The 14942-nt window shown below is 36.4% G+C and overlaps 1 protein-coding gene across 1 annotated transcript in view; it reads left to right on the top strand.

Moving 5' to 3' along the window:
- The window catches only part of aft (cap methyltransferase 2), a 163225-nt gene that overhangs the window by 13258 nt on the left and 135025 nt on the right, over positions 1 to 14942 (top strand). Inside the window, exon 2 of the mRNA XM_090404767.1 lies at positions 14030 to 14683. Within this exon, the coding sequence (XP_090260893.1) occupies positions 14066 to 14683 (618 nt within the window). The 5' untranslated portion in view covers positions 14030 to 14065. The remainder of the gene's footprint in view (positions 1 to 14029; positions 14684 to 14942) is intronic.

Raw genomic sequence — 14942 nt, 5'->3', positions numbered from 1 at the left:
GCAAATGATTTACTTATAAATTAAAGGTTTATGCAAAAGTTGTAAGAGTATTTATCTAGACCACTGGTTGCCAAAGTGGTCGATATCGACCCCAGAGGTCGATAGAAAAATATGACATCATAGTACGGGTAATTTTGAACCCAACATTGCTAACCTTGTCAAGAATCATGAAGCACACCCTTCACATTGACAACGTTAGTAAATTGTATACTAAGTTAATAAATGTCTTATTTTCATATATATAAGGAAGATTGTATTATTGTTATTTTGTTATCTAAATTATATTTTATATATTATTTATCCCTCCTATCAAATATGTAATGTTAAGAAGGACATCAAAAACGTATCCCTTTGATGTTAAGCCAATATAATAATATATACTATATTGTACATATAATAAACACTGTAACTATAAAATATACAATCTAAAAACTCGCATAAGTGTCTTTTTTGCTTGTCCTATTATATTTACGTAATAGTAAAATAGAGGGGGTCGATAAAAAGTCAAGAAACTTGAAGGAGTCGATGGTCAAAGAAGTTTGGCGACCCCTGATCTAGACTGTATATCCATCCCTTAAATAAATCTCAGTAAATCTGGATTCATGAAACCACCTTACATCTTTATTGTACAATGAAACCTGTGGAGAATTCATGACTAAACAAACACACGTAATAACCACAGTAATAAGTTTTAATAAGTAAATATTTCATCCTAAGTATCTTAGGACATCGTCAGTGGGATCCTATGTTTTGAAAACCAAAACCATAGGATCCATTGGAAAAAGACCAAACTTCTACATAGATCTTTATATAAAGAAAGTGCTGAAGCCCTACTTCACAGACCAAATCTAAACCGTAATGACGTTCTTTTTATTCCTAAAGTATGGGAAAGTGTCATACAAAATTGTGTAAAATAATTTATATATATTAAGTTAAGGGGGATAGTAAATCGGGTATTATTTTACGGCAGAGTACGAAACTCTGAGATCGTACCCGAAAAAAGAGGTTATTTTTCATAGTAGTAATAATATATGAGTACACCGGTCTGGCAATTCGTTAGTAGGGATATATGTAAGTTCGGTTCACTTAAACCTTGATATTCCAGGTCTACTTACTCACTGATGAGACCTCAATAAGGGTCGAAACCGGTCTGGGTAGTGACCTCTCCTCATAATGTGAAACAGTAATACATCTTCTAGGAGTTGCGTTTTACATTATGAGAAAATATTAAGGATAGTGACAGAGCTTGCTCCACCTTTGCTCCGAGTTGCCCTAATGTTGTACTACCCAGGTGATGACTTATGCTTGGACTCGCCGATAGTTCTTTCGCATGAAACTCTTAGATTTCGATGGATTTCGATCTCTGAGTTTCGTACCCAGCTGTAAAATAATATGGGATTTACTATCCCTCCTTAACTTAATTTTTGTTGCCGGAAAAATAGCCTCTTAGCTCTTTATCGTAATTTATGTGTGTGTGTGTGTGTGTGTTATCTTATCATCTTTTTTTTTCCCCCCTCCAGATATATTTTAATTTAATTCTATAACATGCTCCTGCACACATATTGGGATTCCATTGTAATCATGCACCCTAACTGTATGTTATTCCTAGTATTGTTTGAATTAACTGTACTGATGATGTCCTAAGATACTTAGGTTGAAATATTTACTTATTAAAACTTATTACTGTGGTTATTACGTGTGTTTGTTTAGTTACCTTACATCTTTGAAACTCTCATCCCCAGACCTACAACCTAACAGCTAAATGTTTCAGGTAGCTTATTTTAAGACTTCAAATTTTTTTTTCTTTACTTTAGTCTCCCTTATTCATGTAGTGCCTGCGTGCATGTATCTAAACCTACATATTGTTCCCTATGCCAGTTTGGCAAAATATCAGAAACAGTTAATTTATTTTAGTTGTTATATTCTACATTGTCAGCTTCTTTTTAAAATCATCAGTTTGAGGATACCTCTCAAATTGATCCATATTGTGGTGACACAATGTTGCATCTACCTTTTTTGTTTACTAACATTAAGTATAATGAACTTACACATGTACTCAAACAGTGATCTGATAACCTTATGTCATGTTTCATTGTTGTAATTAGCATGAAGTTCAATGTAATGCACTCACTAGAATTTACAAATATCTTTGATTGGAAAGAAGCATGGTTCTTGTCACCAGTGTAAGAGCATTTCCCTGAAATACTTCTACATAAATGACAAGAATTGAACATATACAGCTGTTTGGTTTGTTTTAATCCTTCTGTCTGTTTTCCCAGTTGCAAGGATTTTGCAACATTTACTCTTTTATTGGAAAGACCTGTATTCAAATCCTTGTAGGATTTGAGGAACCCATAGTTGTCAGAGCTTTTCAACTGAAGAGGAGTTAGCCTCATCTCATATAGAGGAAGCAGAATTTTCAATGACACAAAAATTGGGCAAACTAACTGGTGAAGACATGTTCGTTTTAAAAGTCTCATTTCTAGACTGTTGCTAGTAATAATCTTTTGACTACTCAACAAATCTGTTGAGTCATCTTAATTTTCATTTCTTTTGGAGCATTTGCATGTGCAAATGTTCCAACTAAATGAACAAAGTAATAATTCTTTTCTGACTGGTTGAAATCAAATGAAATTTGTTATTTAAGATGAATGCTAAAATATGTTCACTCCCTCAATTTCATTTCCAGTTGGTCAATTTTTTTTTTTATTTAACTATTCACCCTCTTGCTCATAGCTTCCTTTCGTAACTTCCAGGGATGGTCCCTTGTCCCCGCTTTTTCCCCCCTGTTCTACCAAGTGAAAGAACTCCCCATTGTCAACCCTGTAAATTCCTCTCAACAGTTTAAAAGTCTCAATCATATCACCTCTGCTTCTTCTGTCTACCGAACTCTGCAGTCCACATTATCTTAGCCTGTCTTCATAACCAACATTGTGTAGTCCTGAAACCATCTTTGTCATCTGCCTCTGTACCCTTTCCACAGTTAATTTATTCCCTTCATATCCTGGGGACCAACTTTGAGAACAGTAGTCCAAGTATGGTCTGATCAGGGCTTTATACAGAATGACAACTCTTTTATATCTGCAGATCAGTGTAATCCTCTGTGTTACCTTCACCACCTTTGCAGTATGCACCCTGAATTTCAGGTTTCTATAAATCACCACATCCAGATCTCTTGCCTCCCCTACTTCTTCCAGTACACTTCCTCCAACAGAGTATGCAGCTTCCCATCGAAGTATCCCAGACCTCAATTGGCTGCTTTAAACTGACACCCCCCATTCATTTGCCCATCTGTCCAGTTTATTCAAATCCTCTTGCAGGGCTACCACATCTGCACTATTACTAATAACCCTTCCTAGCTTCACGTCATCTCCAAATAACTGAATATCTCCCTGTAATCCACTGACAATGTACTGAACCCTGTGATACTCCACTCATAACCTTCTGCTTCTTTGATATTGCTTCCTCATACACAACTATGATACCTATCATACAGCCAATCCTGAATCCAGTTCAGTAACCTGACATCTAAACCCATGTGCTGTAACTTAAATATCAGCATATCCTGTGGTACCCTGTCAAATGCCTTTGCGAAATCCAAAAAATTGGGCAATCATATTACTAAAGCAAGAGCACCCCTTAACAATCTGTATTGACTCTCACAGATAACCCTCATCTGCCCAACACTGTATATGATTATTATAATACCTCCAAGGAGTCCAAAGACTCATCAAGGGAGGGCACCCACTCCACAACTCTCCATCTCTGCCACTCAACCACTAACCGCAACTACACCAACCCCATCTACTGCTGACCACTACTAGTATTTCCACAGACAACCACATACATCCATGCCCATGGCGGGATTCGAACCCACAGCCTTTTGGCTGGAGAGTGGATACACGAAACCACTCAGCCAATCAGGCTGACAAAATTTCCTCTAGTCACTGATTAGATTCGAAACGAATCTTCTTCGTGTGGTCAAGCGCTGTGGTGTGCAAACGCCACATCCACTGAGCTACACAGGCTTCTATTAGTGATCCCTCACTCATTTCTCCAAGATCTTAACAGCTACTGATGAAACACAAACTGGTCTATAATTTGACACTTCCAGTCTGCTACAACCCTTATGCAATATCTTACCTCCCCCTCCTTCCACTGCTTGGGTACCTTTCCCTTGGCCAGACTTTCATTGAAAAGCCAAATCAGGATAGTTGTGAGTTTTTTATACATTCTCCCAAAACCCATAATGAAATTCCATTAAGTCCCACTGCTTTATTGACATCCAAAGTACTCAGTATTTGAAACACACGCTCCTCTTGCACTTCTAAACTTTGAACTTGAACCTGTCCTATTCCTTTAATGTTAGAACCTACTTCTCCAGGATGAAATATTCCAAGAAAGTGTTCATTGAACAACTCCACTTTGTCCTTTGCATCAGTCACTCTATTCCCATTTTTATCCGGTAATGTCATTCTGGCCCAATCATTTCTCCTTCTATTGGCCACATAACTAAAAAATTACTTCAGATTTTCATTTGCTCTCAGGGTCAATCTCTTCTCATAATCCAATTTTGCCTTTCTTACCATACTAGTCACTCTCCTGGCCTGAGTCTTATATTCTTCATGCATCTTCTCTCCAACCCCTCTTTATATCTCTTCCATAACCTATTTTTTACCTGCATTTCCTATTTGATATTGTTTGTCATCCACTTTACACCAAATTGTGTTCTCTTCTTCACTTGCAGTATACAGCTTACTATTGCTGTTAATAAATATTCCTTCACAAATTTCCAAGCACTAATGATATCTCGCTCTTCCAGTTCTTACCTTCATAAAACGGCTCCAAGTTTATGTCTAAGACTATTATAATCACCTTCCTTATAATTTCACATACATCCCTTTCTCTTTGATACTCCTGCATTTCTAATCATCTTCCAAGTCAAAACCACATAGTCGCTCCTTTAACTGGGTGCAGAGATGCCATGTCGGTTATAATCAGCTCTTTTGTTGCTATGACCAAATCCAGAACTTTTGAATCTCGTGTTTCTTCTACTACATGTTGCCTAAGACATTTGTCCCTCGAGAATTCTAGAAATTCTTGAGGGACATGCAATTTCCTCTTCCCAATTTATACTGCTGTAGTTAAAATCTCTCATAACAATCATTCTTCTTGCACTTGCCAAGCTCAACTGCCTAAACATCTCCTGCTCCCTAGCTTGTAGCAACACCCTACTAAATGTCCACCTCTCCCTCACACCCTATGCTTTCAAAACCATTAGTGCCATTGCCCTCCAAATCCTCCATTCTGAGAGGACATAAGTCATCGTTTATCGTAAGCAGTACTCTACCACCACATTTTCCCTCTATCCTATCGAAAAATGTTGTACCTTGCTACTTCTATTCCTGTTAATAATCATCTTCCTTCAACCACGTCTCAGAGATCTCAATAATCTTGGGACAGGCTGATGCTATTAGTGCTACCGTTTCATATCCTGTATGAAGATGCTCCTGGCATTAGTATAAAGAATAAAAGCATTATTCTTTGTATACTTATCATTATCTCCTCCAGACTCCACTGGATTCAACATTACTTAGTGTATTCTCCCCTTCTCCCAATCACCTATTCCCACAAGAGGCCATCTCTGCTACCATCCACACTGATAATTCTAGTTTCCCTGCATTGGCACACTGACTTAATCAGAGAACAGCATTCTCGCCAGATGTCTATGTCCTTCCTCATTCAAATGCAAGCCATCTTTCACATACATTTCCTTTCTATCCTCAAATGTTCTCCAAACATCCATGAATTCCAAGCCTCCCTTTCATCACATTCTGGCTGTTATACTGTTCATTATTAATGCTCTTCTCCGCAGCTCTGTATTAGCATACCTGGGCAACACACACAATCTTCTCTCTCTATCTTCCTCCATACAACCTCAAGCATGAACCTCAGATCTCTTGCCACCTGATTCACACTGCCTCTTGAGTCATTTATGCCCACAATCATCTCATCCACCCTTTCACTTTGCTTAATTGCCATAGCGCCACACTTTCTATCATTCCTCCAGGTAAACATGCCTCGGGCATTCTATCTTGCACACCATGAATCATCGAGTCTCCATACATTACACCTCTTACCACTCTGTTCCTTCTTTGCTCACCTGCATCTCTCTCTCTCCTCTAACACTTTCTTTCTTTGTTCTTCCTCTACTTTTCTGTTGTCCCTGGCATCTCTCCATTCTTGGTTTCAGCACTCCCTTACATTTTTCTTATTCTCTCTCTTCTACTGGTTCTATTCCCTCCTCTTTTACCATTCCCATAACTCTCTCTCACTCCTTCTCTGATTCGTTTTGCATTTGTCATTTCCAGTTGCTTAATCTCTTCTATCATGCTTCTCAACTCATTCCCAAGACATTCCACATCCTCTTTCAATGCATTTTCTCTCTCTCTGTAAGCTACCCACTCTTTGTTTCTATTCATCCTTCCAGTTAATGCAATCTTTGAAAACTTCACAATGATTCAAACTTACACTTCCCACTTTTATTTTTTCATTTACATTCTGCTCATTATCCTTGCCCTCTATCACGCTACTTGTCTCTCTGGGTCAATATTCTCATGCAGTGCTGCTTAGGTCTGTTATACTAATCTCCAAATCACAAAGTTTTCCTATTTTCTGCGTATATGCACTCCCAATCTCTTACCTGCCACGTATCTGTCAGGATGCATACATTCCGCAAGCACCACATACCATAAAATCCTGTAGTATGCTGTGTAAAATATGGTCCTTAAATGGGGGAGGACTTGGTCATAAGCCATTGGCAAACTTGCTGTGGCTGCCACCATCATTGAAGTATTGCACAAAGAAAAATAATGCAAATCCTTTACCCAAGTATAAGCAACCTGTTTGCTTATACTTGGATAAAGGATTAAATAAGAATACAATTTCTTGTTAAATACAGAGATATAAGACTACATACTGAATTGGTGGAGGTGGATGTGATTCGAAATCTTGGGATGATGGTAGACAGTGGACTAAAGTTCCTAGGACACATTTCAAGTGTGGCAAAGATTGTATATTGTATTGCTGCTATGATAAAAAGTACATTGACATGTAAGGATAAGGGATGCCTCTATATAAGGCATTGGTCCAACTATATATTGACTGTTGTGCTCAGATTTGGTCACCTGGTTTTCATTGTGATGTGGAAATGCTAGAGAGGGTCCAAAGACAAATGACCAAAGTGATATCAGTACTCTGGAGTGTTGGTTATGAAGAATATTTGAGAGAATATGGATTACAGAGTTTGGTGGATAGGAAGAAAAGAGGAGATATGATAGAGACCTTCAAGTTAGTTAAAGGATTCTACCTGATTAATACAGAAGGAATTATAAAAGTGGATGATAAAATGGGAAGAATAAGAGGCCATCCTTGGAAGTTTTATACAGATGTGGTGAATAAGGATGTGAGAAGTGGATTTTTTATGTAGAGAGTTGTTGGTGAGTGGAATGCATTGTGCATGCAGGGAGTGTAAATAACTTCAAAATTCATTGTGACAGACATGTTGCTGGTTGAGTGGGCCTCTCACAATGAGTGTTGACTCCATGGTGGCTCTTCTTCTTCAACCTTTTGGTTCTGTCCACTGCTGGACGAAGGTCTCTCCCCCATGATTTTTCATACCACTTGGTTTTCTGCCTCTCCCATCCATCTCACTCCTGCAATTTCTTCCAGTTCATCTCTCCACCGTCTTCTTGGTCTTTCTCCATCCATTGGTCTCCACTCTGTTGTTTTCTACTCCATCTCCCATCACTGCATCTGGCAATATGGCCATCCTATCTCCACTTAGCGTGTTTAATCTATTTTACAATATCCATGATCCCTGTTTGAGACCTTATCCAGGTATTTGTCTTCCTATCACTTAATGTTATTTTTAGCATACTTCTAAAAATGGGGAGCAGAAGTGGCAACTCTGTCTCACTTAAAACCTCACAAAGCCCAATGACAACTCGATGACATGGCGAGTAGTGCCGCCATTAAATAAGTACCTGCTGGGGTCACCGCCTCTGACAATGAGAAGCAGCATTGTCAGTACTGACACAAGGTTGAAGCCAAATGATGACGGAAAAGCTTGTGATCAGAGATTTGCAGATGGCAATATGATTATATTGTGTACGTCTGTAATACTGCGGAGCAGAAAGCAAACGGAGACACTACTGCTCTACCTTATCTCCAGAACAACCACCATGGCGAGCAAACCCTTACAATTGGCCCCAAGTTCCCGGCGTCCCTTAAATGGGACAGGGGTGCGAAGAATCTCCGGGCTCAAAATGGTGTCCACTTTTAAAATTGCAACTTGGAATGTCAGAACTCTGTATGAAGCTGGCAAATTAAGAAATGCCACAAGAGAAATGAAGAGGCTGGACATCCGGATTTTGGGAATTTGCGAGACAAGATGGCCAGGATCTGGAAAGTGTCAACAAGATAATATGACAATGTATTACTCTGGGAATGATGAGAACAAACATCGACATGGTGTAGCTGTAATAGTAGATGAAGAAATCAATAAATCAGTAATAAATTGGATTCCATTTTCTGAAAGGATAATGCTGTTACAACTTAAGGGAAACCCCGTTAACATAAATATCATCCAAGCTTATGCACCCACAGCTGACAAAAGTGAAGAAGATCTTGAAGAGTTTTATGAACACCTAAAAGAGATTAAAAACCTAACAAAGAAACATGATATAAACATAGTGATGGGTGACTTCAATGCAAAAGTGGGAAGAGGGGGTGATGGAGAAATTGTTGGCGAACATGGCTTAGGCACCAGAAATGACAGAGGAGATCGCCTAGTCCAATTCTGTCAGGAAGAAGATCTAACAATAGCAAATACCTGGTTTAAACTTCCACCAAGAAGACTGTACACTTGGAAATCGCCTCAAGATAACCAACATAATATTGTCAGAAATCAAATTGATTATATACTGATAAATAAAAGATTCCACAGTAGTATAAAGAGTGCAAAGACTTATCCTGGAGCAGATATGTCATCAGACCACAATCCCATAGTTGCAGAAGTACGTCTTAGATTAAAATCAGCTAAAAAATCACAAAAGAAGAAAAAGAAAATTGATGTAGAAAAACTGAAAGACCCGAACATAAATAAAAGTGCCAAGACACAGCTTAACCTGCGATTACAACAGATTAACATAGAAGAAAATAAAAGTGTGGAATCTCTTTGGAATAGCTTAAAGAATGCCATCGTAACAACAAGTATTGAAGAAGTAGGTTATGTGAATAATATAAAACAACAGGAATGGATGACAGATGAGATTCTTTCTCTTATTGATACAAGAAGAATGTATAAAAACAAAGACCTAGCCAGGTATACAGAAACACATAACATCATCAAGAAAAAAATAAAAGAAGCCAAGGAAAATTGGATGAAAAATTTATGTACTGAAATTGAACTGCTTCAGAAACAACATGATAATTTCAATCTGTATAAGAAAATCAACGAAATTTCCGGAAAACTGAGGAAAAAGCAAATAGTGTCTCTAAGAGACGAAAATGGAAAAATAGTTCCAGAAGAAGAGAATAAAGCACAGATTTGGATAAAATATGTAACAGAACTTTTCAATGATACTAGACAGAAGCCTATAAATATAAAAGATAACATTCAAGGACCAGCAATCATGAAATGCGAAATAGAGAATGCTATACAAACAAGTAAAACAGGAAAAGCCAGTGGACCAGATGGTGTGCAAACAGAATTTTTAAAATTAATCGAACCAGATAACATCAAACTTCTTGAAAAACTATTTAATAAAATATATGAAAGTGATGAATTTCCATCAGATTGGCTCAAATCTACATTTATCACTATCCCAAAGAAACCCAAAGCGAATTCCTGTGGTGACGTCCGACTTATTAGTCTAATGAGCCAAACATTAAAAATATTTTTGAAAGTAATTCAGAATCGCATTTATAGAAAAAGCGAAGAAACTCTAAGTGAAACACAATTCGACTTTCGGATTGGTTTTGGTACTAGAGAGGCTCTTTTCTGTACCCAAATATTGATACAAAAATGCATAGAAAAACAGAAATCTGTCTTTATGTGTTTCATAGATTTTGAAAAAGCATTCGACAAAGTCAGACACACCAACTTAATAGAAATCCTTCAACAAATAAGGCTAGACGAACAAGACATAAGACTAATAACAAATCTGTATTGGAATCAGTCAGCTACCGTTCAATTAGACAACATTACCACCAGTGATATTAACATCAAAAGAGGAGTGAGACAAGGATGTGTGCTCTCACCACTCCTGTTCAACATATATGCAGAGGTAATCTTTAAAAAAGCATTGGAAGAAAGTCCAGAGGGAATCACAATAAATGGAAAGATTGTTAACAACCTACGATATGCAGATGACACCGTGCTAATTGCAGATAACATTATGGATCTCCAAAAACTCGTTGACAGAGTATACATAGAAAGCCAAAGAATGGGAATAAATATAAACATCAACAAGACAAAATACATGATCATCAGCAAACATCCAGCCTCATCAATGAAACTGACACTCAATGGGAAAAATATTGATCAAGTGTCAAGATATAAATATCTTGGTTGCTGGCTTAATGAACGGTGGGATCCAGAAATAGATATAAAGACAAGGATTGAAGTTGCACGGCAGTCCTTCATGAAAATGAGAACACTATTCTGCAATAAAGACCTAAACATGGAAGTCAGATGCCGAATGCTGAAATGTTACGTGTGGTCTATTCTGCTCTATGGAGTTGAAACATGGACATTGAAGGCGACAACCATCAAGAAAATCGAAGCCTTTGAGATGTGGCTATACAGAAGAATGCTAAAGATATCATGGACAGAAAAAATTACCAATGAAGATGTCTTAAAATCCATTGGCAAAGCTAAACATCTTGTACAAATAATCAAGAAACGAAAAACATCATATCTTGGCCACATCATGAGAAACAGCAAATACCAACTTCTACAAACTATTTTGGTAGGAAGAATTGATGGCAAAGGAACTAGAGGAAGAAAAAGAATATCATGGTTTGACAACATCAAGACGTGGACAGGAAAGAGCAGTGCACAACTGCTCAGATTAGCACAAGAGTGCAGTTTGTTCACCAAGATGGTCGCTGACCTTCGATAGAAGATAGCACAATAAGAAGAAGCATACTTCTCTCCATGTGATGTTGTGTGGTTCTCAGCTTTTTGTTTAGGACTTCTGTTAAAGTCCATGTTTCTCCTCTGTATGTTAGAACAGGAAGTATGCACTGGTCGAAAGCATTCCTTTTTAGACTCATAGGGACGTCACTTCTGAATATGTCTCTCATTTTCCCATAAGTCATCCATCTAAGGTGAATTCTTCGTTCAATCTCTTTTCTTTGGCAAACCTCAAAGGATAACAATTAGCCCAAATATTCATATGAAGTAACTTGTTCTATTTCATGGTTTTCAACTTTGACAGTTCTATGGTTTATGTGTTTACTCCTCATTATTTTTGTTTTTTCTCTATTTATTTTTAATCCAATTACTCTGGAGGCTTTATTTAGCTGATTTAGCCTTTCTTCCAGATCTTCAAGATTATCTGCTATTAGGACAATATCATCTGGAAATTTCAGACGATGCAGCTTTTCTCCATTTATGTTTATTCCTTTTATTATTATTATTATTATTATTATTCAGGCCTCCAAGGAGTCAAAAGACTCATCGAGGGAGGTCCTTCCTAAGACATAAAGTCTGTCAAGACTCACTGAGGGGAGGTCCCCTCAGTGAGTCTTGACAGACATCCTCTAGTTCAACTGTAAATAATTGGGGAGATATGGTGTCGCCTTGCCAGATGCCTTTTTTGTATTGGAAACTTTTCACTGTTTTTATATAATTTAATTACAGAAGCTGCATTATTGTAAATATGTTTTAGTCTTTCAGTATGATTTCTCAGTTCCCTGGGTTTCAAGTGCTTTTAGTGTTGCAGATGTTTTAACTGAATCAAATGCCTTTTCTTAGTCTATATAGGCCAGACATAAGGGTTTATTGTATTCAGTTGATTTTTCAATGAGCTGTCTTAATGTGTGAATATGGTCTAAAGTATTGTAATTCTTTCTAAATCCAGCTTGTTCACAGGATTACATTCCCTCTAGTTTAGATTTTATTCTATTATTTATAATTTTTGTGAAGACTATATATATGGTGGGGAGTAGGCTTATAGGTCTGTAGTGTTTAATTTCTTCCTTATTGCCCTTTTTCAAAATTAATATTAGAAGTGAATTGTTCCAATTTTTTGGAATTTTTCTCTGTTTTAGGCATTTATTAAAGATTTAGTCAGCTGTTTGATGACAGGGCTTCCCTTCCAGTTTTAAGAAGTCTACCATAATTCCATCTTCTCCTGGGGCCTTTCCATTCTTTATTTCCCGCAGTGCTATTTCCACTTCTCCTTTTAAGATCTCAGGGGCATCGTGTTCTTCCTCACTCTAGTTATCCATAGGTGATTCTTGGATGTCTCTGTCTTTGTCTTCATAGAGTTCAGTATAAAATTCCTGAATTCTTTTGATTATTGCATCTCTATTTTTTATAAGTTCACCATTTTTTCCTCTTATAGTATCTATTTCCTTTGTTCTAGCTGATAATGTTTGTCTTAGGACCTTCATATTACTATTGTTTTCTATTGTTTCTTTAATTTTAAAGTTTTATACGATCTAATTTTATGTTTCATCCTTTTACGTATAGTTTTACAAATTTTTGCATATTCTATTTTATTGGTGTCAATAAAATAGAATATGCAAAGAAGAGATATGAAAATCTCTTTTCATATCTCTTCTTTTCTTCATCAGATCTAAGGTTTCTTGTCTTAGTTTTTCCTCTCTTTGGTGCCTTTTTACACCTATTTCTAGTGCAGAATTCAAGATAGATTTTGTTAAGATTTCATTAGCATCATCGATGGTAGTAGCTCTATTTAACTTTTTTAGTTCATTTTTGAGTGATTCTCTATAACAGTTTTTATCGTGGTAGATGTTTTGTAGATTCACTAAATTGGACTTTTTTCTTATGAGCTTATTCCATTCCCATTTTTTGTTGATCCATACTTTTGCCCTTACTAGTCTGTGGTCACTTCCTGTATTAAATCTATTAAGCACTTCAGTATTATTTATTATATATCTTCTGTTGGAGAGGATGAAGTCTATTTCATTGTAAGTTTGTCCATTTTTGGTCTATGGTGGTTACCGAAATAATAATTTTTTTGCTAAAATAAACTTTCAGCAGTCAATCTTAGTTTTAGTTTTTTTAATCAGAATTTTTTTTAGTAGCATGGCTTAAAATTATATGCCAAAAGTACATAAGTCATAAATAGCTCTGGGTTCAATTGTTAAGATAATAATGTCGCTATACAAGAATACCACAGAACACATTTTTATTAATGTGTGCATTCATGTCCTTATTTGTTTCAGCTGGTGGTGGGAGTAGAAGGATTTTTTTTGTGACAAATAACAGGTGTTTCTTCATATAAACTAAATGGCCTCAGTATTTTTAGAGTGAAATCAACTGGGGGGGGGGATATAATGGGCTCACCATCAGAGGGCAATGCCAGTTTGTCTATAAGAAATGAGATCAAGAAAAATATTTAACTGATTCAGGAGCTGATTAGCAGGAACCTGGGTATCTGAGCTGTAATAATATCAAACCTTAAATAGAAAAGTATGTATTATTTTTGGAAAGGTAATACATAACTTTTCTTCATATTACTTTGGGAAAGTACATATTACTTTCCCAAAGTAATATTTCCTTTCTGTTGGAAGTTGTGCTCATGAGTCCACTTTAATGAATTGTGTGCATGCATATTAATCATTATATTACATTTAGGATGCTTTGTAATAATATTTAAAACTACAGTAGACTTTGTTCAAATTGATTTTCCTTTTTTATGCTCTTGAAATGCACAGTGTTTTTTTTTTTTTTCAATTAAACTTTGTTAATTAATTTTTTTTAATATTTCAGGAAGTCTTTCTTCTTGGTTTAATTACACATCTGAACATGAAACCAAAAAGAAAAAGGGGATCTTCCCCCAATAATAGAGACAATAAAAGACGCACAGTTATACAGGCTACAGATATGGTGGAACTTTCAGGTGATGTGTGCAGAAAATATGCAGATTTCATAGCATCATCAAATTTCCCTTATAGGTCTGAACTAGTGCAAAGAACTTCCCTTTCAGCAGATGAAACTAGCAAGGAGGTCACAGTAGCTTCATTATTTGAAAAGAAATTCATGTTTTTCAAACAGAGTAATTGGAAGTTACCTCGAATTAATGAGTGGTATGGAGAGAAGCCATGGGTGTTAGACAAGTTAAAGGACATGAAAACCCAGCTGAATTTTGTTAAGGGAAAATTGAATGATAAAGGCAGTGATTGGCAAGAGCATACTTCTAATACTAATATAGCAGCATTTATTTTGAGGAAACTTAAAAGAACAATCAATCCTGAATTTGCAACACATGCATGGTGCAAATTTTATGAAATTGTTTCTTCATTGGGATATAATGTTGTTCCAGTGAGAGAAGGTGATTTTTTGAGTGTGCATTTGTGTGAAGCACCTGGTGCCTTTGTTTCTGCCTTAAAGCATTTTTTTTGTATCAAAGGAAATTCAGACAAGGTATTAAGTTATATAAATAAAAAATTACTTTTGTATATCACACATTATGAATTTATAGTTCTTAAAAAAATTTATTAATGGTAATTTTTTGAATTAACAACAAAGTCGAGATTTATCAGTCATGTATGCAAGTTATTTTTCATGTAAATCGCATATGGCTTAATTGAAAAATGTTACATGCTGTTCATTATTTTTTGTCTAGATGAGTGCTTCCCAGAATGTAGTATGCATACCCCCAGGGGTACAACATGAAAAGTCT

Source organism: Typopeltis vanoorti, chromosome 15 (genome assembly GCF_054136105.1).
Source record: "Typopeltis vanoorti isolate ZY-2024b chromosome 15, IOZ_Tvanoo_1.0, whole genome shotgun sequence".
Lineage (NCBI taxonomy): Eukaryota > Metazoa > Arthropoda > Arachnida > Uropygi > Thelyphonidae > Typopeltis > Typopeltis vanoorti.
This window is presented reverse-complemented; position numbering and strand designations above follow the sequence as displayed.